This window comes from Agelaius tricolor, unplaced genomic scaffold, assembly GCF_023055355.1.
Source record: "Agelaius tricolor isolate 1412-34295 unplaced genomic scaffold, bAgeTri1.0.p SCAF_43, whole genome shotgun sequence".
NCBI lineage: Eukaryota > Metazoa > Chordata > Aves > Passeriformes > Icteridae > Agelaius > Agelaius tricolor.
The window spans coordinates 1,192,336-1,216,002 of record NW_027269303.1 but is presented as its reverse complement, the minus strand read 5'-3'; the positions used below and the strand labels follow the sequence as shown (position 1 = coordinate 1,216,002).

The window sequence follows — 23,667 nt, the reverse complement described above, 5'->3', positions numbered from 1 at the left end:
AGCTCTAATAGACCTTGCCATCTTTGTGGGAAGTTAGGGCATTGGATGCCTGACTGCCCTCTGAAAAAGCAGTTTTTAGATTTTAAATACAATATGCTTAGAAACCAGAATTCCCCAAAGGACCACCTCTCAAAAAACTGAGTAAAGAGCGCTCCTTTCCCCAGCGCTATGACAAAAATAGGGTGGGCTCAATTCAAGTACGGGGGAGGGAAAAGAAATCTAGTGTAAAAGATGTATCGGTGCCAAGCGAGGCACTGGCTTTAAACAAAACAGAACACTCATTTCATTGGAATAATCCCAGACCAATTTTAACCACCGACTCTTCCCATAATCCTTACAGGCTGGCGTTGACAGAACCTCTCCATCTCAGAGACACTAACTGGCATTTCATATCTGTTAACCCTGAACAACCAGGTACTTGGACACAGCTTTGCCAGAAACGTCACAGTAAGTATGTCGTCCTTGGGGACACAAAACACACACCCCAAGAAATTATTATTCCTCTGGGTCTCATATCATCAGACCCGAAACAATTTGTCATATGGCTCCACTGTACTCACCCACCTGTGTACTTGCCCAAAGGCCAAATTATAGCCCAAGCAATCCCAGTGCCTGAGCCTCCATGGGACCAGGAGCAAGCAGACACCCTCAGAGATAAACTCCATCCCAATGTCTGCTGGACTCAGGTATTGGGAAAAGAAAACCCCAAGCTATTATGTGGGTTACACCGTGGTGGTGAGTACAGATCCATAAAAGGACTTTTAGATACCGGAGCAGATGTCATGATCATTCCATCTAAAGAGTGGCCATCACACTGGGAATTGCAAAACGTAGCAGGACACGTGCAAGGTGTAGGGGGAATTCAATTGGCAAGACAGTCAAAAAACGTTGTTCAAATTGAGGGACCCAATGGCAAAATAGCTTCCATTCGCCCGTTTGTTTTAGACTACACAGAGCCCCTCTGGGGCAGAGATTTAATGGTTCAATGGGGAACCACAATTGACATCCCAGAAAACCCGCAGGTTTTTCGGGGAGCGGTCGCTGAGGTGCGCCATGCCCAAAAATTGATTTGGAAAACTGATACTCCAATAAGGGTAGTTCAGTGGCCGCTCAATAAAACCAAATTAAAGGCGCTTGAAGAGCTTGTACAAGAGCAGTTAGAAAAAGGTCACATTGTGGAGACCACGTCGCCGTGGAATTCGCCTGTCTTTGTCATTAAAAAACCAAATAAAGACAAGTGGAGACTCCTCCATGACCTCCGTCAAATCAACAACATTATTGAGGACATGGGCTCCCTACAACCAGGGATGCCCTCACCAAGCATGCTTCCACAGAATTGGTCTTTAGCTGTAATTGACATCAAAGATTGTTTTTTTCACATTCCCCTACATCCTGCCGATGCTCCGCGTTTTGCCTTTTCGGTTCCCACCATTAACCTGGAGGCCCCAATGAAGAGATACCATTGGACCGTCCTCCCTCAGGGTCTTAAAGTCAGTCCTGTGATTTGCCAGAGGTATGTTTCTTCCCTGTTGTCTCCAGTCCGTGAAGCTGCAGGAGATTCCATCATCCTGCACTACATGGATGACATCCTGGTGTGTGCCCCAAGTGATGACATGCTTACTCACACACTTGACCTGACAATCAATGCATTGGTTGCTGCAGGGTTCGAGCTCCAAGAAGAAAAGATTCAAAAGATGCCACCTTGGAAGTACCTGGGCCTTGAGATTGGAAAGCGGACCATTGTGCCGCAAAAATTGACTATCAAACATGATATCAAAACCTTAGCGGATCTCCATCAACTTTGTGGATCCTTAAATTGGGTGAGACCTTGGCTAGGCATTTCCACCGAAGACCTAGCCCCCCTTTTCAATTTGTTAAAAGGGGGAGATGACCTTAGTGCTCCTAGGACCCTCACCCAGGAAGCGAGAACCGCACTGGAGAAAGTTCAGGAAATAATGTCTACTAGACAGGCCCACAGGTGCCAGCAGGGTCTCCCCTTCAAATTTATCATCTTAGGCAAGTTGCCACACCTCCATGGGATGATTTTTCAGTGGGAAACTGTCCAGGCAAGGAAAGGTGACCAGGTCAAGAAAGATCCCCTCTTAATTATAGAGTGGGTCTTTCTCAGTCACAACAGGTCAAAAAGGATGACAATGCCACAGGAGCTGATGGCAGAATTGATCCGGAAAGCAAGGATTCGGATCAGAGAATTGGCAGGGTGTGACTTTGACTGCATTTACATTTCCTTAAACCTGAAATCAGGCCATTTGTCTCAAGCAATGCTAGAGCAATTTTATCAAGAGAATGAAGCCTTGCAATTAGCCCTAGATAGCTACACAGGCCAAATCTCGATTCACAGACTGGCCCACAAAATTTTCAATTCAGATGTTCAGTTTTCATTATCACTGACAAGTATTCAGAGCAGGACACCTCTAAAAGCACTGACAGTTTTTACTGACGCGTCTGGTGCATCTCACAAGTCAGTGGTAACGTGGAAAGATCTCCAAACTCAACAGTGGGAAGCAGATATTGCCAAGGTGGAAGGATCACCCCAAATTGCTGAGTTGGCCGCTGTAGTCAGAGCTTTTGAGAAGTTTCCCGAGCCTTTAAATGTAGTTACTGATTCAGCTTATGTTGCAGGTGTAGTGTCTAGGGCAGAGAATGCTGTGTTGCAAGAAGTTTCCAACATTCCTTTATATGAATTACTTTCTAAGTTAGTAAGAATTATTTCTGGCCGAGAACACCCATTTTATGTGATGCATGTTAGGTCACACACAGACCTGCCGGGGTTCATTGCAGAAGGTAACCGGAAAGCTGATGCCCTTGTGGCTACAGCCAAGATGGCCCCGCTCCCAGATGTATTCCAACAAGCAAAGATCAGTCATCAATTTTTTCATCAGAATGCACCTGCCTTGGTTCGGCAATTCCACCTAAAGCACAAACAAGCCCAGGCCATCGTAGCCACGTGCCCTTCTTGTCAAAATCAGTCACTACCTGCCTTAAGTGCAGGTGCAAACGCTAGGGGCTTGCAGAGCTGCGAAGTGTGGCAGACAGATGTAACCCACATCCCATCATTTGGCAGATTTAAATATGTCCACGTCTCCGTGGATACCTTTTCTGGTGCCATCTATGCTTCTGCCCACACAAGGGAGAAAGCCAGTGAGGTAAAGAAGCATTTCATGCAAGCCTTTTCCACATTAGGAATCCCTAAGGTCATCAAAACAGACAATGGCCCAGCGTACAAGTCCAAAGACCTTCAGAGCTTCCTGCAGCAATGGGGAATAGAACACAAAACAGGCATCCCCTATTCCCCGACAGGCCAAGCTGTGGTGGAGAGAGCCCATCAGAACCTAAAAAAGGTTCTTCACCGACAACGTGAAGTGATGAAAACGGAGACCCCTCAAATCCAGCTGTCCAAAGCGCTGTTCACACTGAACTTTTTGAACTGTACCTATGAAAACCTTAACCCACCTATTGTAAGACATTTTAACGAGAACAGTCAGCACAAGCTAAAAGTCCGTCCGCCAGTCCTCATAAAGGACCCTGAAACTTGGAAAATAGAGGGGCCCCATGAGCTCGTAGTCTGGGGTAGGGGATATGCGTGCGTATCCACTCCCTCAGGCTTGAGATGGATCCCCTCCAGGTGGGTGAGACCGTACATTCCTAAGGTGTCTAAGGACAAAGCTGCAACACAGGTAGCCAGTGCCTGCTGGAGGAGGAAGCGCCGTCAGACTCTTTAAAGTTAGATTGTTGTTACCTGGACCTTATCCCTAACATTTTTTATTTTCAGTTTTAGTGTTTTCCTTTGATCTGAACTCAGCCCTGGTGTCATCAGAATGAGCCCCATCCTTCCGTTGCTTCTGTTGACAGCCGTCCATCCAAGTCAGATGTGGATTGTTCCACAACCCCAAGCAAATGTGTGGACCACCCTCGCCAGAGTCCTCAACCAAGACCACATTTGTCTGTCAGCCTCTTCTGTGTCTGACCCGATGTCCACTTGCCTTGTGGGGATCCCATCCAAATATGATGAATTTCCGCCAACATTAGCTGCTCCCCTTCCCCCAGTATATAATCCGTTATCCCCTTGGTCAAAATTAATTGATAGACAAGCAGTAGCAGAAAAAGAACCCCAAGAATTTGAACTCCTTGGTTCTGCCAAGGCATTCTATTGTGTTCAGTTTACGTTTACACCAAAAGATCAAGTAGATTTGTACCATGAAGTCAAACAGTTTAAAGTGAATTATACAGCAAAAATTTGGTGTAAGAAAATTTCCCAAGTAGGAATACCTTCTACCCCTGATAATAAGCCCCGTGCCCTTCCTAAGGGGTTTTTCCTCATTTGTGGTGACAGGGCATGGGCAGGCATCCCCTCTCGTCTAATCGGAGGTCCATGCACCATTGGAAAGCTGAGCCTGTTTACACCCAACAAAACCCAAATCATGGATTGGCGAACCAAAACCAACACCCGCAATTCGGCCCGCAAAAGGAGAGATTTAAGGAATCTGGACCCAAATTGCGATTCTGAAATTGTACATTGGTCCAAACCAAAAGGAGTTGCGATCACCGTGTTTTTGCCATGGGTGTCTGCAGCGAAAGCTCTAGGTGAATTATCACATCTAGAGTGTTGGGTTGCTAAACAGGCCAATATTACATCAGCTGCACTTTCGGACCTCCTGGCAGACGATGAAACAACAAGGCAAGCCACCCTACAAAATCGGGCTGCAATTGATTTTCTTCTCTTGCTACATAATCATCGTTGTGAGGAGTTTGAAGGTCTCTGTTGCCTGAATCTGTCATCCAAAGCTGAAAATGTCCACAAAATCATCGGAAAGATGCAACAAATGGTCCAAGACATCAAGCAAGAAACAGCGGACGGGATGGATGGACTCTTTCAAGGATGGGGACTCTCGGGCTGGGTCAAATCCATTTTGAAATCTGTATTTTTAGTTTTGCTTGTTCTTCTTGTTATTTTGATCAGTTTTGGGATCATCAAGAGCATTGTGACCAAACTGATCTCGAAAGCTATTTCCCCTTTAGAGGTCAATCAGGTGACTGTTCCCACCTCTTCTGAGGAAGAGACAGAAACCTCTGCAGAATTTACAAAACAGCCTTGGTTTGCTGATGCTTGATAGCACTCCGAGCTGAAATTCAATGTTTAGGTGCCTCTTCCTTTTTTATTTAAACGAAAAGAGGGAGATGTTGTAGTGCGTTCTTCTAGTTTGTAATACTTTGAAGTAGTTTGTTTTGTATTCCCATGTTCTTCCCAAATGGTTTATCCCAGACTGTACCCCCCCCCTCCTTTTCCCTCTACTTGTGTTATCCCTTTCCCGGGATAAGATCTCCAAAACCCCCACCCTGGCTCTCTGTCAGTCACCTCGACATCCCAGCCCCCTATCCAGAAGTTTCGGTCCAAGTTGTCGAGTGATTAGCCAGGGGCTAAGGGTCAGCCCCCCAAGTCCTGCCCCATACACTGTTTGTATGTCTATCCCCCCAGCACCCATCCCCCAGAGATACCTATTGGTCAGTAGGATTTTATCTATGTTAGTTTCCTCCCCCCTTTAAATGTGAACTCCGGACATCCCCCGGGGCTCTCGGCAGGAAGCCCCCTGAGGTAAAGGAGATCCTTCGGGACTCCTTAATAAAAACCTTGGAATATCCCCTGCTGGGAGCCGGCCCCTTTTCTCTTCCACCGATGTCTCTGTCGTCTCTGCTGCAGCAAAGGCTAACAGCCTGAGTGCCCTCAGCACCCTCGGGGCACAGAGAGTGTCTCCCCGCAGTCGGCCGTGGTGGGGCCACCCCCCAGTCTCTGCCGACCCGGGTAAGGCCCAGGGACTTGACAGGACTTGCAGAGAGACTGGGACACTGTGCTGTGGAACACAGGAATGCAATGATCAGTTGGACAGGATTCCCTTAGATTTGCCTTCAGGAGAAACCAAACCCTGTTCGCGTTCCAGAGGCCACAGTGTGAGAGGATTTCTGTGCTTCACCATCACTGCCAATGTCAGTAGAACTTGGGGTGCTGGAGCAGGTCAGTGTCAGTGTCACAGCACTCTTGGCTGCAGGGCCACCATTTCGGGTCCTTCAGCAACAACCACAAGGAAGAGTTGGGGCCCAGAGAACATTTTCCCCCAAGGAGTGCCTTGGGTTTCAGAAAGCCAAAGATTCTGGTTCACCCTGTGTCCCATGGGCACTGCCTCGTCCTTTGGAGTTTACAGTAATGAGAGAAATTGATTATTAGAAGAAATAGCAAATGATCCTGTTATAATATCCAATAGCACATCCCAGGAGTTCCATTGGGATGGAATGGGGACTCCACAGAACCACATGGCCTTGGATTATCTGCTTGCTGGCCAGGGAGGAACCTGGGCTATTCCAGGACAGGAATGTTGCAGGAATGTCTATCAGTGCTGGGTTTGAGGTCCAACAGTCAGGAATCACCTTGACAGAAAAAGCAATACAAGAGTGGCAGCAAGAAGAAAATTCTTCTTGGTGGGATTGGCTTCAGGGCTGCCAAATTGGAGCTGCTGTGAAATGCATTCATGGCAGTGTCTGTCATCATTGCAGTGTGAGCACTTGGTGTGTTATGATTCCATGTTAGAGTTGCTGTGACACTTTGTGCTGGAAATGGAGTACTGGGACTTGTCTAAAATGAGACAGTCTCAAGAAAAAAGGGACTTTGATAAAGAGCAGAGAATAGCAACTTATGAGGGCTATTTTAAAATTAATGCAAATTATAGCTCTAAGTAATGAACTTAGGCAGTACTTAATTGAAGGAGAGAGGTGATGCCTTTATGCCTAATACCTAAATCTAAACTGTGTTATTGAAATTGTTATGAAGGTTGCAGTTCATCTGTAGGTCAAAGCACTGATTGAAGCACTGAGGCCTCGCCAGGCCCTGACTGAGGCCTGAACAACAGGCCCTGAGGCAAAGCTGAGCTCCAGATGAAACTTCCAACCAAATGAATTTTTTGTATCCACTCATTAATGAATCATTATTAGCAATATGATCTCTGTACATGTTCATTGGTGAAATATGGATTTACTTTTCTGTATTTGGAAACCAGAAAAGGCTCCATCTGACTTTGTTTGGGGCTGCAGGATCAAAGTCAGCTCCCTTGGTTCCTCCTTGAGACCTGGCCAGGCTTTGGGAGGGAGCCAAGAGGAGGATGAAACCAGATGTTGCCACACTAGCAGTGCTGTCAGTTTGTCCATTCAGCACTGTCAGAGCTGGGCCCTCTCCCAGCGGGGTTGGAGCCTCACCTGTGGCTGGAGGCACCTGCAGGAATTGCCAGTGCCCAGGAGTGGCTCTGCAGCCCTTGGCTGTGACAGCTTCCCCAGCTGCTGTGTGGGTCTGGGGGATGGTAAAGGCTGAGGGTAACTGGGGCTGGATCTTTCTCAATCACTGCAGGCAATCTTTGGTGGGGATGGTTGGGTGCATTGCTGAGCTGCTCCTTTTGTACTTATTTTCTAATGATTATGTGTTTTGCTGAGCTTATGCTTTTGTAATTTTTTGCAGATATACATTACATAAATTAGACAATTCCTTCAGTTGGTGTCTGTGTCTTTGGTGCTGACCCTGTCCACTGGCATAACTGACCCTGTGGGGTTCCATAGAACCAAGGGGGCCCTTGTGACACTGAAGGGCCTCCTGTAACCAGGGTACCATGGTGACCCTATGGGGGTCCATGGAACCACTGAGACCATTCTGACACTGTGGGGACTCGTGGGGACAAGGCTCCATTGTTTTCCCCTCTGTGCCCCTGCCCCAGCCCAGCAGAGCAGCAGAGTCAGGTCAGGCCCTGCAGCAGGAACTGGAGGCCCTGGAGGTCAGGGACAGCCACTCTGTGTCTGGGATGCTCAGCAGATGCTCAGCTCGGGCAGCTCCTGCAGCCCCAGGGCCAGCCCCGCTGCCCAGCCCAGCAGCAGAGTTGGCCCCGGGGCTCCTCAGGCAGCTCCTGTTGGCCCAGGGACAGGGCAGCCTCTTGCCAGGGCTCCTCTGCACCCCCACGGGCTCCTGCCCTGCTCCTGGCCCATGCCAGCTGCCCCCAGAGCCTTTCCCAGGGAATCACGTCTGTGCTGGCCCGAGCAGCCATTGCTGCAGCCCTGCCCTGCTGCCCAGAGCCCCGAGCTGGGGCTGCTGCTCTGCAGAGCACGGGGGCTGTGCTGCCCCGGGCCCTGGGCTGCCTCTGCTGGGCTCTGCTGCTCAGCCTGGGACACAGAGGCAGCTGAGGGTGCTCCTGCCCTGACCCCCTCCCACACGGGCTCTGCGGGGCCATGGAGGGGCTCAGAGGTGCCTGCCTTGTTCCAGGGCTGCCAGAGGGGCTTGGGGCTGCCCTGGATCCTCTTGGGGGAGATCCCTGAGGGGCAGAGGAGTCAGTGCCCAGACTCCTTTCCCTGTGCCTGCTGTGCCCCTGGGCTGCAGAGCTCTCCTGGCTCACAGCAGACATTCAGGCCTTGATCTCAGGGTGACCCCACCCTGGCCAGGCCTGTGCCCAGTGAGCTCCACTCCCTGCTGGTCCCTGGCACACTCTGTCCCTGCAGGTCCCCTGTGCTCTCCTGCAGCTCCCAAGGCCCTCCAGACAAACATTCCCCTGCCATCAGCCCTGGCACAAGCTGCAGAGCCCCAGGAAGGTTCAGCACAGACCATTCAGCATCTGATGGGCACTGGCCACCAACAAGCAAAACCTGACCCAGACCTGAGTCCCCTGAAGGCCCCAGTGAGACCCTGATCTCATCCCACTGAGCCCTGGGAGAGCAAGGAACACAAGGAGCCTCTTGAGAGTCCTGAGAGTGACTCTGGAGGGGAGCAAAGCCTCCCTGCCCTGCCCTCAGGAGATGCCCTTTGCTGATGGAGCTGCTGGGCTGGAGCCCAGCTGTGTCCCAGCAGTGCCCATGGCCTGTCCCTGCCTGAGGTGACAGCAGGGACACGCAGCAGGACAGGGACCAAGCTGCCAGAGCACTCTGGCCTTGCACCCACAGCAGGGCTGGGGAGGGGAGTGTGGAGCTGGGGGGAGCAGATGTGCAAAGAGGCAGGGCCATTGTCCCTGGCCGTGCTGCTGTGCTGGGAGCCCCTTCCCTCAGCCTCTGCTCACAGGCACTGCCCCTGCAGAGCCAGAGAAGGGCTGAGGAAATGCCTTGGACACACAAGGCAGGGCAGACAGTGGATTTTATTCAAATTCACAGGGATCAAGCCTCCTTAAAGTCTTGGTGTTTCAAAAAAAAAGTAGATGTAGAAATGCTCAGTGGAGTATTACAGCATTTTATAAAAAACATTATAACACGGAAAAATAATAAGAAAAAGTCCCAATGAAAAAATTGACAAATAGGAAAAAATGGCCGAGAGATTGTAAAGAATTCCATTCTGAAGGTTCTGAAGCAGAAAAGAGAGAGTTTATTGTTTCTGAAAAGATAAAGTAATCATTTTTCTCAGGGTATCCTTGAGCTCCTGGTTCCTCAGGCTGTAGATGAGGGGGTTCAGGGCTGGAGGCACCACCGAGTACAGAACTGACAGGGCCAGATCCAGGGATGGGGAGGACATGGAGGGGGGCTTCAGGTGAGCAAATGTGGCAGTGATGATGAACAGGGATAGCACAGCCAGGTGAGGGAGGCAGGTGGAAAAGGCTTTGTGCCCCCCCTGCTCAGAGGGGATCCTCAGCACAGCCCTGAAGATCTGCACATAGGAGAAAACAATGAACAGAAAACAACCCAAAAAAAGAAAAGCACTAAAAGCAACAAGCCCAAATTCCCTCAGGTTTGTGTCTGAGCAGGAGAGCTTGAGGATCTGTGGGATTTCACAGAAGAATTGGCCCAGGACATTGCCATGGCACAGGGGCAGGGAAAATGTAGTGGCCGTGTGCAGCAATGAATAGAGAAAGGCACTGGCCCAGGCAGCTGCTGCCATGTGGGCACAAGCTCTGCTGCCCAGGAGGGTCCCGTAGTGCAGGGGTTTGCAGATGGACACGTAGCAGTCGTAGCACATCACAGTCAGGAGGGAAAACTCTGCTGAAACAAAAAAAGCAAAGAAAAAGAGCTGTGCAGCACGTCCAGTGTAGGAGATGTTGCTGGTGTCCCAGAGGGAATTGTGCATGGCTTTGGGGACAGTGGTGCAGATGGAGCCCAGGTCAGCGAGGGCCAGGTTGAACAGGAAGAAGAACATGGGCGTGTGCAGGTGGTGGCCGCAGGCTACGGCGCTGATGATGAGGCCGTTGCCCAGGAGGGCAGCCAGGGAGATGCCCAGCAAGAGGCAGAAGTGCAGGAGCTGCAGCTGCCGCGTGTCTGCCAATGCCAGCAGCAGGAAGTGCCTGATGGAGCTGCTGTTGGACATTTGCTGGGGCTGCACATGGGGACCTGGTCATGGAGAAAAGGACAGTGAAGAGTTGGAAGAGATACTGGTAACCAAAATCAAAGCCTTTTCCTATACACCCTCCCCTGGAACACACATAGACACACTTCTGTGTTCAAGAGTTCTGGTGTTTTCTTTATAAGCTCCCCCATACCTCTGCTGGTGTTCTTGGTTATCAGAAACCCTCAGGATTTCCACTGCCCTCAGGGAAAACAGAGCACGTTCTGAGTGGCAAAGTGATGAGCAGAGAGTGAGGGAAGATAATCTGTCATTCTGACCTGTTCAGAATTTCTCTGGGTTTAAACTTTCTAAGTTGGATGGTGATCACCCCCACCATGTTTCCCTTTAAAATTCCCCAGGCGCTGCTGAGAGCAGATGGATCCACCACAGCCCAGCTCCACATTTGTGGCCAAGGACTCACGTTGCTCATTTCACCAACCCAGCAGCATTTTCAGTGTCACAACAGCTCTGCCTTTCCCCATCAATCTCATAACTCAGAGATGCTCTAGGACAGGTTTGCACCCTGGATTGGAGCTCCCAGCCTGGACTGAAATCTCAGGGAGACTTCCAAGTGTCCTTCTGATGGCATTGGATTGTGGGAGATGCAGCTCCTTCCCTGGCTGCACTGACAGCATTGCCCAGAGCCGGGCCCTGGGGACAGCGTCACCCTGAGCCAGCTGTGCCCCTGCCAGAGCCCCCAGGGCCGGGCAGCTGCTCCCAGCCCTGTGCTCTGCAGAGGGAACTGGGCCCGGGGCTGCAGAGCTGCCCCACGGCTCTGCTGCAGCTCTGCCTGCACAGGAGGGGCTGCACGCCTTGGAGCCCCGGCCCTGAGGGCAGAGGCTTGGCTGGGGCACAGGAGGGAGGGGGCTTCTTCAGAGGGAGGGGCTGCACTGCAGGGGCTCCTGTGGGCATCTCTAAACTCTCCCTGCCACAGCATTGCTGGGCTTTGTTTTCTCTCATTGCCTGATCTTCTCTCTGCCTCCTGCAGATTTTCCTCCTGCAGGTGTTTCCCTGTGCCTGATCTCTCCCTGCCAGCACTCACAGCCCCCAAATCTCTGTGCACTCTCCTTGGCCCTACAGAACCCTGCCTGTTTGCAGGGCACTGGCTGAGGGCAGGTTCTGTTTGCAGCTTGGAGAAAGGAAAGCTCAGACTGAGCCTGATGGCTCCAGCAAAGGTGATGCTGCTGCTGTCCATGGGCAGAGTGGCTGAAAGCACTTTAGGGATCTCCTGTGAGCCAATAAATTACAGTTTAGGTACCTCAGGCACTTGACAAAATTCATAACTAATAATTCATACTATCTTTAATATTTAACCCTCCCTTCCTGCCATTCTACAATAGTTGGAAACTGAATACAAACTCTTAGGACGTTTCCATATTTTTGTCAAAAACCCTTTCTTGGAAATATTTTATGACTGTTCAGAACCCCTCAGCATGTCAGAGCTCCATGAGCATTTCACTTCCCCTGCACCAGAAATACTCAGAGTTGTACTCACAGGCTCTGGAGGCATTGGGATGTTCCAGCTTGAGGAGATGGCTCCAGGAGCTGCAGCTGCATTGTCCTGCAGCCAGAGGTTCCTGTGCCAAGGGCTGGCAGTGATTGTGCCCCAGGCACTTCTCAGCCCCTTCCCAGCCCTGACTGATTGAAGCTCTCTGTGCCTCTGGGCTGTGCCTGGGCTGGCTGCAGGCAGTGCCCCAGCCCTGCTGGGCTGGCACAAGAGCTGCTCCTCAAGAGAAATGTGCTTTTGAAGCTCTTCTTGGTGAGCAGGAGCTGCCTCTGTGCCAGGAGCCCAGCCCAGCTCAGCAGCACAGACACAGCACAAGGACTTTAATCAGCCTCTGGGGCTTTGTGCTCAGGCCCTGAACTTCAGTCCCTGAGAGGGAGCTGAAGAAACCTCTCCAGAACTCCAAGGCAGAATCCAACTCCAAAGTTTCTTGGACTTTTAATGGGTCCCAGAGAGGGACAGGACTGAGCAAGTGTCCCCAGGCCCCAGGCAGAGCAGAGAACTGCAGGCAGTGCTGACAGGTGGGGACAAAGAGAAGCCAAGTCTTGGTGCCCTGGGGCACAGCAGGGTCTGTGCCAGCAAGGGCTGGGAGGAGACACCTTGTCCTGAGGCCCTGGGGCCTCCTGGCACAGCCCCAGCCAGGCTGGGCACTGTCAGCCCCTTGTGCTGCCCTCAGCATCCCCCCCTAGCCCACATCCCAGTGGCCTCAAGGATCTGCTGCAAGGAGTCCCTGGGGAGCCTTGCTCAGCAATGGCCCTGGGGGCTCCTTCATGCTCCCTGCAGGGACTGCAGGTTTTTCAAAGGACTTTGGGTTTGGCTTTTGCCTTGGACTCTCTGAGAGGTTTGTGCAATCCTGGCCTCCAATTATCTGCTGTAATTAGTCCCTGGAGAGGCTTTGTCAGTAACAACACTCAGTGGGGCTCATTAATACTACAGGGTACTTCAGTTATTTGAAGTTACTTGGTGTTTCCCTTTTGATAGAAATTCTGTGAGAGGTTTGTGCAGTCATGGCCCCAATTATCTGCTTTAATGAGTCCCTGGAGAGCTTTGTACTGACACTCAGTGGTGCTCAGTAATGCTTTGAGATTCTCAAATTTTTTAAGGTAGTTTGGAATTTCCTTTCCACTCTGAGACTCTGAGAAGTTTTTGGTCAATCCTGGCCTCCAATTGTCACCTCCAAGGAGTCCAGGAGGAGTCTGTGTTGGGGATGGACCACAGTGGGACCCATTCATGCTTTGAGACACTTTGGGGTTTTCTTCTGACTTTGACTCCTGGAAAGGTTTGTGCAATCTCCTCTCAGGCCCTGAGGTTCAAGGGCTCAGCTCCAAATGCACCACAGGGCTCATCAGGATGCAGCAAGTCCTGACAAACCATGGCTCTGCCTTGATTTCCCTCTGCTCTTATGCAGTTTATCAGGAATGTATCTGGAGTGATTTTTGGTTTGCTAATTTGAGATTTCTCAGCCAATGCATCTATTAGTGCAGTGGGATCAGTGTTGGCTAATTACCATTGCACTCACTGGAATATATTTATTCATTTCTTGCTCTGAGATAGGATTAGGAGAAAGGCAAAGTAGGCTCAAAATTTTAAAAGAGTATATGGAAAAGTTTATTACCAGTAAATAGAAAAAAGAGTAATAAGGATCTGAACACTTCTCCTTTCCCTACAGCCTTTTCTTTCTTACTGACAATGCAAGGAGACAAAACCTGAAAGTTTCAGTCAGTTTATACCATCTAGAACAGTCTTTCTTCAGTTCACTTAGGGAGAGGAGTCTCTCTTTCATGCTATGGAGACTTCTCCATAAGAAAACAGTTCACTCGTGGCTCTCAATTCCCACAAATAGCAGCTGCCCAGAAAATCTGCAATTGTGATGTTCCTCCCATTTTTTCATAGCTTTTCCCACAGATGTTTTCATGGGCCATGTCAACTAATGGGGTATGAGTTTGAAGATGAGCTGTTCAAGAGCAAAGATTCTCTTCATCAATTTCTAAAACCATCTTCCTCTCTGAGAACAGAGATCTTCTTCTCTCCCTGAGGGCACAGGGTCTCATCACTCTTCTCTTTTTCTCTGTTTAAACTTCTCATGGGATCACAGCTACTTCAACATTTGCTTAATTTAGCATGGAGGCCTTTGCTGAAAAAGTCATCTCCCCATACTTTTCAATGAGTTATCAGGAAAGAGAGAGTCTGATGTATCAATTCCATCCTTCCCCATAGCTTTACAAGAGGATTTCAGCCCCAAGATCAAGGCATCTCCTCATCCCTAACCTCAACTTCCCCTTCACTGATCTTGGTGTCTTCATGTTGCCCCTCTGTGTGCCTGCACTTTGTCCTTTTCTCTCACTGGAGGGAGGATGGAAGCACTGAAAGAGTTCATATCTCACCCGGGGCCTGCAGATGGTTCCATGCCCCCGGCCGGGCTCGGTGCTTGCAGCCGGAGCTGTTTTATGATGGAGGTTTCTGCAGCGGCTGCGCTGGGGCTGTGTCAGGATGGGCCGCGCTGGGGCAGGGCCAGGATCTCAGCAGCCAGGCCAGAGCACAGCAGCAGCACGGCCGGGGGCCGATGGCTTCTCCTGCCCCTGCCCGGGGCTTGCGGCTGAAGCCCAAGGGTGGCAGAATCTTGGCCGAGCCGGCCCGGCCCGGGGCTGCTCCTGGGGCCCGGCGGATCCTGGCTGGGCCCGGGCTGGCGGCGGGGCAGGGCTCAGCAGGGCCCAGATGTTCCCAACTGCAGCCATGGCCCGGCCCGGCCTCGGCCCCGCGGCCTCCCCTGCCCTGCCCGGCAGCCGATGGGGCCTGGCGGGGTCCCTGGGAAGGGGCCCGGCCCCACGGCAGGAGCCGCCCGACCCGGCCTGGCTGAGACGGGGCCGGGTCAGCCTGGTTACCTCTGTGCCAGCCAGAAGGGAAAGAGACCCTCCCAGGCTTTCCCATCTTAAACATGTGCCTTCACAGAGGCGTGTACAGTTTCCTTAGCGGTTTAACAGATTGTCAATTCTCAAAGCTAATTACTGATTGGTTTTTTGTCAGACATGGAGGAAACTGCTAGCAGCTTCTCTTAGGACATCACTTCCATGATGCCAAACCCTCACAACAGCACAGAGCACAGAGCTCCTTTGTCCATATGTAGTAGTCATGTGCCCAAGTCCTCAAAAACACTTCTTGGGAGATCTCTGGGCCCTTTCCAAGGTTTTTTCAACTGAAAGCATTCAGCTCAGAGTCTAAGAAAATCACCAGCAGGCATGGCCAGCCTGACATGTCTGTCCTTGCTACTTTTTTCTGGGAGCAATCTTTGGATATATGGAATTTGGGAGGCCAAATTCTAATTTTGGCCATGGACCCTGGACATGAAGGTTGGTTCTTTTCCGTAGGAAGGAAGGAACAGAGCCCCAGTGTTTGCCAGGCAGAAGAGAGTCACCACCAGAGGACAAGGCCAGCCAGAAGTGGCAGGTTTTTTTTCTGAGAGAAACCCTTGCATATAGGAAAATTTTTAGAGAGAATACCAATTTTGGCAATGGACATTTAAAAAGAGGGACGGTTCTTTTCTATAGCAAGGAAAGCACGGAGCCCCAGTGTTCCAGGAGCTGATGAGAGGCATTCCTTGACATTGCAACATCAGCCAGAGCTGTCAGGTGGCCCCTGGGAGGCCAAGCCAGCCAGACCTGTTCCATGTTCCCTCGGTTCCATGGGGCCCCACAGTGTCCCAATGGTCCCTCGCTTCCCTGAGGCCCTGAGGTGTCATAATGCCCCCTTGGTGACACCAGGCCCTGAAGGGTCCCAATGGTCTCCATGGTTCCATCAGGCTCCACAGAGCCATAATGGTCTCTGGGTTCCATGAAGCCCCGCTGGGTCACCATGGCCCCTTGGTTCCATGGGCTCCAGTGGTGCCACAATGATTCCCTTGGTTCCATGAGGTTCCCACAGTGTCCCAGTGATCTCCATGGGAAGGGAAGAACCCAGCCCCAGTGTTGCAGGGGCTGCCACCAGAGGCCAAGGCCAGCCAGGCTTGATGGTACTGGCAGATTGTGCCTGGGAGCAACCCTTGGATATACAGAATTTTGGAGGTGGAATCCCAATTTCAGACATGGACACCTGGAGGATAAGGATGGTTGTTTTCCATTGGAAAGAAACCACGGAGCACTGATTCAACAGTGACATTTGGGGATTTATGGGGAGCATTGGGGATTGTTTCTGCACCTCGTGACCCAAGAGGAGCTTTTCTAATAAATGTTGCCAGAAGCTCCCACTGTGCCCATGACAGGAACCCATATGAGTGTCTGGGACATCCCAGCTCTTTGGCAGCCTGGGGACTCCTGGGATGTCACCATGGAATGGCTGTGACTGCCTCTGACCACAGGGCTCTTTACCATCCCAGAAACCCCTCGGAGGTCTCCATGGAGCCCCTGGCTCTGCCTGTGACATTCCAGCTTTGGAACAGCCTGGAGACCCTTGGAAAGTCCCCATGGAACCCCTCTGAGGGCCTGTGACAAATCTGATCCTTAGCAGGCAACCATCACCAGTCCACTGTTGTTATGGCCAGTTTGCATGGCAACCATCACCAGCCCCCTGTTGCTATGCTCAGTCCCTTGGCAGCTCCATGGAGACCCCATGCCAGGGGTGGTTTCCATGGCCACCAAGGCTGGCACCAGCTGGGATGCTCGGTTTCCATGGGCCGGGCTTCAGCAATGGGAATCTCCAATTTCCTGCTCCCGCTAAAACCGTGCTGCCCTCGCTGCCCTCCCACCTCCCATGGAAAGCACAAAAGGCAAAGATCCCAGGCTGGGATAAGAACAATTTATTGGGAACAGCAACAAGATAAAGAACAAACAGGAACAGAAACAATATTGATAACAGATGGGATAAGTAAAACTATTTACAGAAAAAACTACAACATCAACAACTAGTTCTTCCTGGCAATGTATTTCCTCCTGTCTGGAAAGGACACCCTTCTCCTCAGGGAGAGAGAGAGAGAGAGTCCCTTTCCTGCCCCTGGCAATGACCTGAGGTGGGAGTGAATGTAATGACAGGGCCATGGCCAGACCCTCATGTTCTCCAACCCAACATCATGTCATTGGCAGGGGCAACAAAAGGGACAGGTGTCTTCCCAGCATGGATCATGGGGAACATGGATCACCAGGGCTCTGACCAACGTGGGGTCTCCAATGGGGGATAAAGCTGGAGCAGTGCATGAAGCTGTTCCTGCAGTTGGGGCATGTGCAGGGCTTCTCTTACTGGTGTCTCCATTGGTGTCTTGTCAAGTGAGAGCTGCTGGTGAAGCTCTTCCACACTGGGGACACTCGTAGGGCCTCTCCCCAGTGTGGATGCGCTGGTGGGTGACGAGGGTGGAGTTGTGCTTGAAGCCCTTCCCGCAGTCGGGGCAGAGGAAGGGCCTCTCATCCGTGTGAATGCGCTGGTGCTGGAGGAGCTGAGAGCTGGTGTGAAACCTCTTCCCACACTCGGGGCACTTGTAGGGCCGCTCCCTTGTGTGGATCATTTGGTGGATGTTCATTTGGGGCTTCCTACTAAAGGTCATCCCACATTCCCCGCAGTTGTATGGCCTTTCCCCAGTGTGGATCCTCTGGTGGCAGATCAAGAGAGACTTCTGCCTAAAGCTCTTCCCACATTCCCCACACTCATAGGGTCGTTCCCTGGTGTGGGTCTTCTGATGGGAGATCAGGTTAGAGTTCTGGCTGAAGCTCATCCCACATTCCCCACACTCGTAGGACTTCTCCCCGGTGTGGATCCGCTGGTGCCTGATGAGGTGGGAGTTGCGCTTGAAGCCCATCCCACAGTCAGGGCAGCGGAAGGGCCTCTCATCCGTGTGAATCTGCTCATGCAGGAGGAGATCTGAGTTGGTGTAAAACCTCTTCTGACACTGGGGACACTCGTAGGGCCTCTCCCTCTCCCCAGCGTGGATGCGCTGGTGGGTGATGAGGGTGGAGTTGCGCTTGAAGCCCTTCCCACAGTCAGGGCAGCGGAAGGGCCTCTCCTCAGTGTGAATCTGCTGGTGCTGGAGGAGACTGGAGCTGCTCTGAAACCTCTTCTGGCACTCAGGAAACTCATAGGGCCTCTCCCCAGTGTGGATGCATTGGTGGATGATGAGGGCAGAGCTGCAGCTGAAGCCCTTCCCACACTCCCCACACTCGTAGGGCCATTCCCTGGTGTGGATCATCTGGTGGCTGATCAGGGTGCTGCTCTGCTTGAAGCTCTTCCCACACTCCAAGCACTTGTGGGGCTTCTCCCCACCATGAAGCTGCCCATGGACCACCAGCTCTGAGCTCTGGCTGAAGCTCTGTCCACCTTCCAGGCTCAGGGTGGGTCTTTCCTCCTCAGAGCACCCTGGGCTGGGTTTGGAGCCCCTCTTCTTGCAGAATCTCTGGGGGTTTTTCTCCCCATTGGATTCCTGTGCCCTGGTGTCACTCAAAATGGCCTCATCCATGAGTTTCTGCTGTGGGGATTTCTCCTCTCTGGTCTCCATCCTCCGTTTCTTCCCAGGAGGAGGCAGGACAAGGAGAGGATGGGATTTGCCTCCGTGCCAGAGGGAAGGGGAAGGAGATCCCCCCAGTGCATCCCCAGCAGGACGGGGTTGGCAGCAGGGTTGTCCTGCAGCCGGGGGCTGTGCTGGGCTGGGAGATGGAGCAGGAGAGAGGGGGAAAGGGGCACTGACTTCCTCCTCACCTGCCTGGGTATCCCAGGGCTCCTTCCTCTTCCTTGCAGACTCCTCCTCCATCTGGCAAAGGTTTGGGGATGTGAAATCCTGTTTTGGGAGGAAAGCAAGGGATGAGCGCATTGAATTTTTTACTTGTTTGAAGGCAAACCTGGGGAGGGTCTAAACCAGGATTACAATTTAATAAGAAAATGAAGATCAAGGCAATGATACAGAAACACTGCCTTAAACTGACAGAGTCAGGATATAACCTGACAACCTGTTGCTGGTCAGGGTGGTGGCTGCAGTCCCATTAAATGGTGGCTGCAGTCCTGTGGGAGTGATGAACGTGATTCTGTCGAGGCAGTGATCCTGTAGAAGGGTCTGGTCTTCCTCTGGAGGTCCAGTGGTGGTTCTGGAGCTCTTGTCCTCCGGGAATCCAGTAGGCAAGCTGCTCCTCGTGTTGCAAGGCTCAGCTTATATGCAGGTAGGAATGCTTGGATCCTCCCCCTGGGCGGAGCATCCCACAATGGGAGGATGGAATTTGATCAGTCCTGCAGTGACACTCAATGGCCCATTCCCAGAAGATATCTCCCCTGGAGGGCGTTATCAGGGCTGAGTCATGGAAGAGATCAAGAACACTGCCCCACCTGTTTCTAGCAGTTGATGAAGATGGGCATTGAAAATATGCATTTGGTTCCATCTTACACTGCAGCCTGAAACAGTGGGGGAATCCCTGCTCAGGGGGTGAACACCACCCCCCTTTCCCAAACTGGCTCAGGTGTGAAACCCCCACCCCGGGAAGGCCACACACACAGGGGACAATGTCACACTTGCCCTGCCCCAGGGGAGGTCTCTGTCCCTGTCACTCCCTTGCTCTCCCTTCCTTTTCTCTTTCATTCCAACTCTCTCTCTACCTCCCATTTACTGTTTAATAAAATCCACTTTGTTTTTGGTTTTCTTAGCACCTTAATCGGGGCAGAGGAATCTCTCTAAGCATTTTCTTAACCAGATTGTGATATTATTTTGGCACAGTGAGTTCAGTGCACTGTTGTCTGACCCCACGTGCCTTTGACAACAGCATGGTTCCCTCCGCTGAGGAGGTTTTGCTTTTTTCTGGATGAACCCCTTGGAAACTTGGACGCAGCTTCCTCTGAGCAACTTACGGGAGAACTGATGAGGAAAATGGCTGTTGTGGGTGGCCAGTGTAAAGAAAATATTTTGATGTCCTTCCTTGAAAAGTTTGTTAAAATCATTGGAGGAAAGGGAGCAAATGCTACCATTGAGACTGACAAGGTTCATTCACCCCAAGGTGAGGAACACAAGGCTGCTAAAAGTCTCTCAAGAAGCCCAGCTCAAGTAGCTAAATTCCCGAATAACTCCCAGATTCACAGGCTTGGGGGCTTTGCCAAATGTGAGAATCATTTTTCTCTTTATCCCTGTCACCTTTGTGACAGCTACACAGAGCTTTCCCTTCATTTTCATAAACTGTATTGGGCTGAATTTCCACTTTTCTTTTCTTAGAACCTGCCAGCAGCTGATCTGGAGCTCTGCAGGAACCAATGAAACTTGGAATTGCCACAGAATTGCTTCTATTGTCATTTTGTTCATGTTTGGGATTTGTTTGTGTTTTCATCACATGTGACTTGTGGGAAAATCAAATATTCATCAGAGTGATTTATGCAGAGTTAATTTTGATTTCTGCCAAGTTTATTTTGTCCAGTGCTCTGGGGATCCTCGAGGGGTCTCTGTGCCTCTTGCCCTGGGGGATGCTTGGGAGGGGCTTGGGAGGGTTGTCCCTGTCCCTGTCACCCCAGGCCATTCCCCAGGGGTGTCCCTGTCCCTGTCACCCCAGGCCATTCCCCAGGGGTGTCCCTGTCCCTGTCACCCCAGGCCATTCCCCAGGGGTCTCCATCATTCTCACCCCAGGGAATGCCTGGGGGGTCTCCCTCCCTCTCTCCCCTGTGCCAGGGGGTGCTCGGGGCAGTCTCTGTCCCTCTCAGCCCAGGGGATGCTCGGGGCTCTCTGTCCCCTGGCCCTGGGGGATGCTCGGGGGGTCTCCATCCCTCTGGCCTCAGGCAATGCCTGTGCAGGGCTGGGCACCAGGGGCTCTGTGTCCCTCTCACCGCTGAGGCTGCTTGGGGCTGGGGGGGCTCTGCCACCTTCTCACCCCTGGGGAGGCCGGGGGGGTCTCTGTCCCTCTCAGCCCTGCTGGGACCCCACCCAAACATCATCGGGGTCACAGGGACAGAGACACCCCCAAAGCCCCAGAAGGGCTGAACCTGGGATTTGGTTTGGGGCTGAGGATTTAGGAAGGGGCTGGAATTGGGGCTGGGCTTGGAGTTGGGGCTGAGATTTGGATTAGAGCTGGGATTGGGGTTAAGGCTAGACATGGGATTGGCTTTAGGGCTGGGGTTGGGATTGGGTCTGGGGCTAGATGAGTCTGGCACTGGGATGAGATTAAATACAGAACTGTGAGTGTGTCTGAACATGGAATGAGATTGAGACCAGGATCAGGGTCAGGTTTGGGACTGAGCTCACCCAGAGCAGGACAGGAGGGGATGTCAGTGTGGGAAGGTTTGGGGAAAATACTGATTTGGGGAGAAACAAGGTGTGAATGCCTTGGGTTGGGGATTCCTCTTGCCCAAGTCCATCTCTAGAAGTCACCTGATGTCCATAAAAACCTTCAAAAATCAAGAGTGAATAAAAAAAAAGCCACCAGGAGTTTCCCATTTCCAGTCTCATCCCTCTGGGGTTCTGGTGGTCCCCCATCTCAGGACTAGGGATGCCACGGGTCCTGGGGATCCCCCCTCTCCAGGATCCTGCTTAGGGATTCTGGGGGATTCTGGAGTCCCAGGGTCCCCCTCTCCAGCCTCCCCTCAATCCAGCCACTTGGGCTTCCCCCTTCTTTCCACCACCCTGTCCTGGTTTAGGGCAAATTTGGTTGAAAACCTCCAAAAGGAGTTTCCTCAAGAATGCAGATTCAGCAGCCCCACCCTCAGCCAGTTCGGGAAAATATTTCCTTGGAGAAAAGTGGAAAAAAACTTTTTATTTAACAGGCAAAGCATTCACCAGCACAAAAATTGAACAATATTAAGCAATAAAACCTCCTGCTGCTCCAAAAGAGATGACAAACTCTGCAAGTCTCTCCTTGGGCTTTAGCTCGGCTCACTCAGTCTCTTATCAGTCTCTTATCAGTCCCTCCAGCACTGGAAAGGCCCCGGCCCAGGCTCAGCCCGGTGGGTCACAGGTGGGAGCTGCCGGTGGTGTTCTGGGTGTTCAGTCCAGAGCAGGTTTAAACAGCTCCAAAGAAAAAGAAAAAACACATTTGGAGGAACTTCTCTGCCTCAGAGAGCTAAAAACTAACTAAAAGCAAAGGAGAGCTCTGTCCTGCCCTCTGTCCATCCAGGAGCCGGAATGTGGAGGAGTGAGTGCAGTGTATGAAAACAAACTGCAGCTTCTTCCTCCTCCCCTTGGCTCGCTCCAAACACTCTCCAAAAAAATCCTCCCGGAGACCCCTGGTTGGAGTTATTTGGGAATTTAGCTACTTGAGCTGGGCTTCCTCTGGGACTTTTAGCAGCCTTGTGTTCCTCACCATGGGGTGGATGAACCCTGTCAGTCTCGCTGGTATCATTTGCTCCCTTTCCTCCAGTGATTTTAACAAACTTTTCAAGGAAGGACAACAAAATATTTTCTTTTTCACTGGCCACCCACAACAGCCATTTTCCTCATCAGTTCTTCCATAAGTTCCCCAAGAGGAAGGAGGGACTGTGTACAAGTTTCTGAGAGTTCTTCCAGAAAGAGCCACAACCTCCTCAGTGAAGGGAACCACGCTGTTGTCAAAGGCACCTGGGGTCAGAGAACAGTGTCCTGAACTCACTGTGCCAAAATAATCTCACAATCTGGATAAGAAAATTTCCGGAGAGACGCCTCCACCTCAATTAAGGTGCTAACAAGACCAAATACAAGGTGGATTTTATTAAACAGTAAATGGGAGGTAGAGAGAGAGTTGGAAAGAAAGAGAAAAGGGGAGGGAGAGCAAGGGAGTGACAGGGACAGAGACCTCCCCTGGGGCAGGGCAAGTGTGACATTGTCCCCTGTGTGTGAGGCCTTCCCGGGGTGGGGGTTTTACACCTGAGCCAGTTTGGGAAAGGGGGGTGGTGTTCACCCCCTGAGCAGGGATTCCCCCACTGTTCCAGGCTGCAGTGTAAGATGGAACCAAATGCATGTTTTCAATGCCCATCTTCATCAACTGCTATAAACAGGTGGGGCAGTGTTCTTGATCTCTTCCATGACTCAGCCCTGATAACGCCCTTCAGGGGAGATATCTTCTGGGAATGGGCCATTGAGTGTCACAGCGGGGCTGATAAAATTCCATCCTCCCATTGTGGGATGCTCCGCCCAGGGGCAGGATCCAAGCATTCCTACCTGGATATAAGCTGAGCCTTGCAACACGAGGAGCAGCTTGCCTACTGGATTCCCAGAGGACAAGAGCTCCAGAACCAACCCTGGACCTCCAGAGGAAGACCAGACCCTTCTACAGGATCACTGCTTGGACAGAATCACGTTCATCCCTCCAACAGGACTGCAGCCACCATTTAATGGCACTGCTGCCACCAGTCTGAGCAGCAACAGGGTGTCAGGTTATATCCTGACTCTGTCAGTTTAGGGCAGTGTTTCTGTACCATTGCCATACTCTTCTTTCTTATGAAATTGTAATTGTGGTTTAGACTCTCCCCCAGGTTTGCCTTCAAACAAGTACAAAATTCAATGCGTTCATCCCTTGCTTTTCTCCCAAAACAGGATTTCCCATTCCCAAACCTTTGCCAGACGGAGGAGGAGGCTGCAAGGAAGAGGAAGGAGCCCCGGGACATGCAGGAAGGTGAGGAGGAAGTCAGTGCCCCTTTCCCCCTCTCTCCTGCTCCACCTCCCAGCCCAGCACAGCCCCCGGCTGCAGGACAACCCTGCTGCCAACCCCGTCCTGCCGGGGATGCACTGGGGGAATCTCCTTCCCCTTCCCTCTGGCACGGAGGCAAATCCCATCCTCTCCTTGTCCTTCCTCCCCCCGGGAAGAAACTGAGGATGGAGACCAGAGAGGAGAAATCCCCATAGCAGAAACTCATGGAAGAGGCCATTTTGAGTGACTCCAGGGCACAGGAATCCAATGGGGAGGAAAATCCC

At 51.6% G+C, this 23,667-nt stretch overlaps 1 protein-coding gene across 1 annotated transcript; it reads right to left on the bottom strand.

Moving 5' to 3' along the window:
* Positions 1-8,970: 8,970 nt before the first annotated feature.
* On the bottom strand, positions 8,971-10,324 carry LOC139603970 (olfactory receptor 14J1-like). The gene has a single exon (XM_071454967.1). It carries the CDS (start codon positions 10,322-10,324, stop codon positions 9,392-9,394), a length of 933 nt encoding a protein of 310 aa, XP_071311068.1. The 3' UTR covers positions 8,971-9,391.
* Between the last annotated feature and the right edge of the window lie 13,343 nt (positions 10,325-23,667).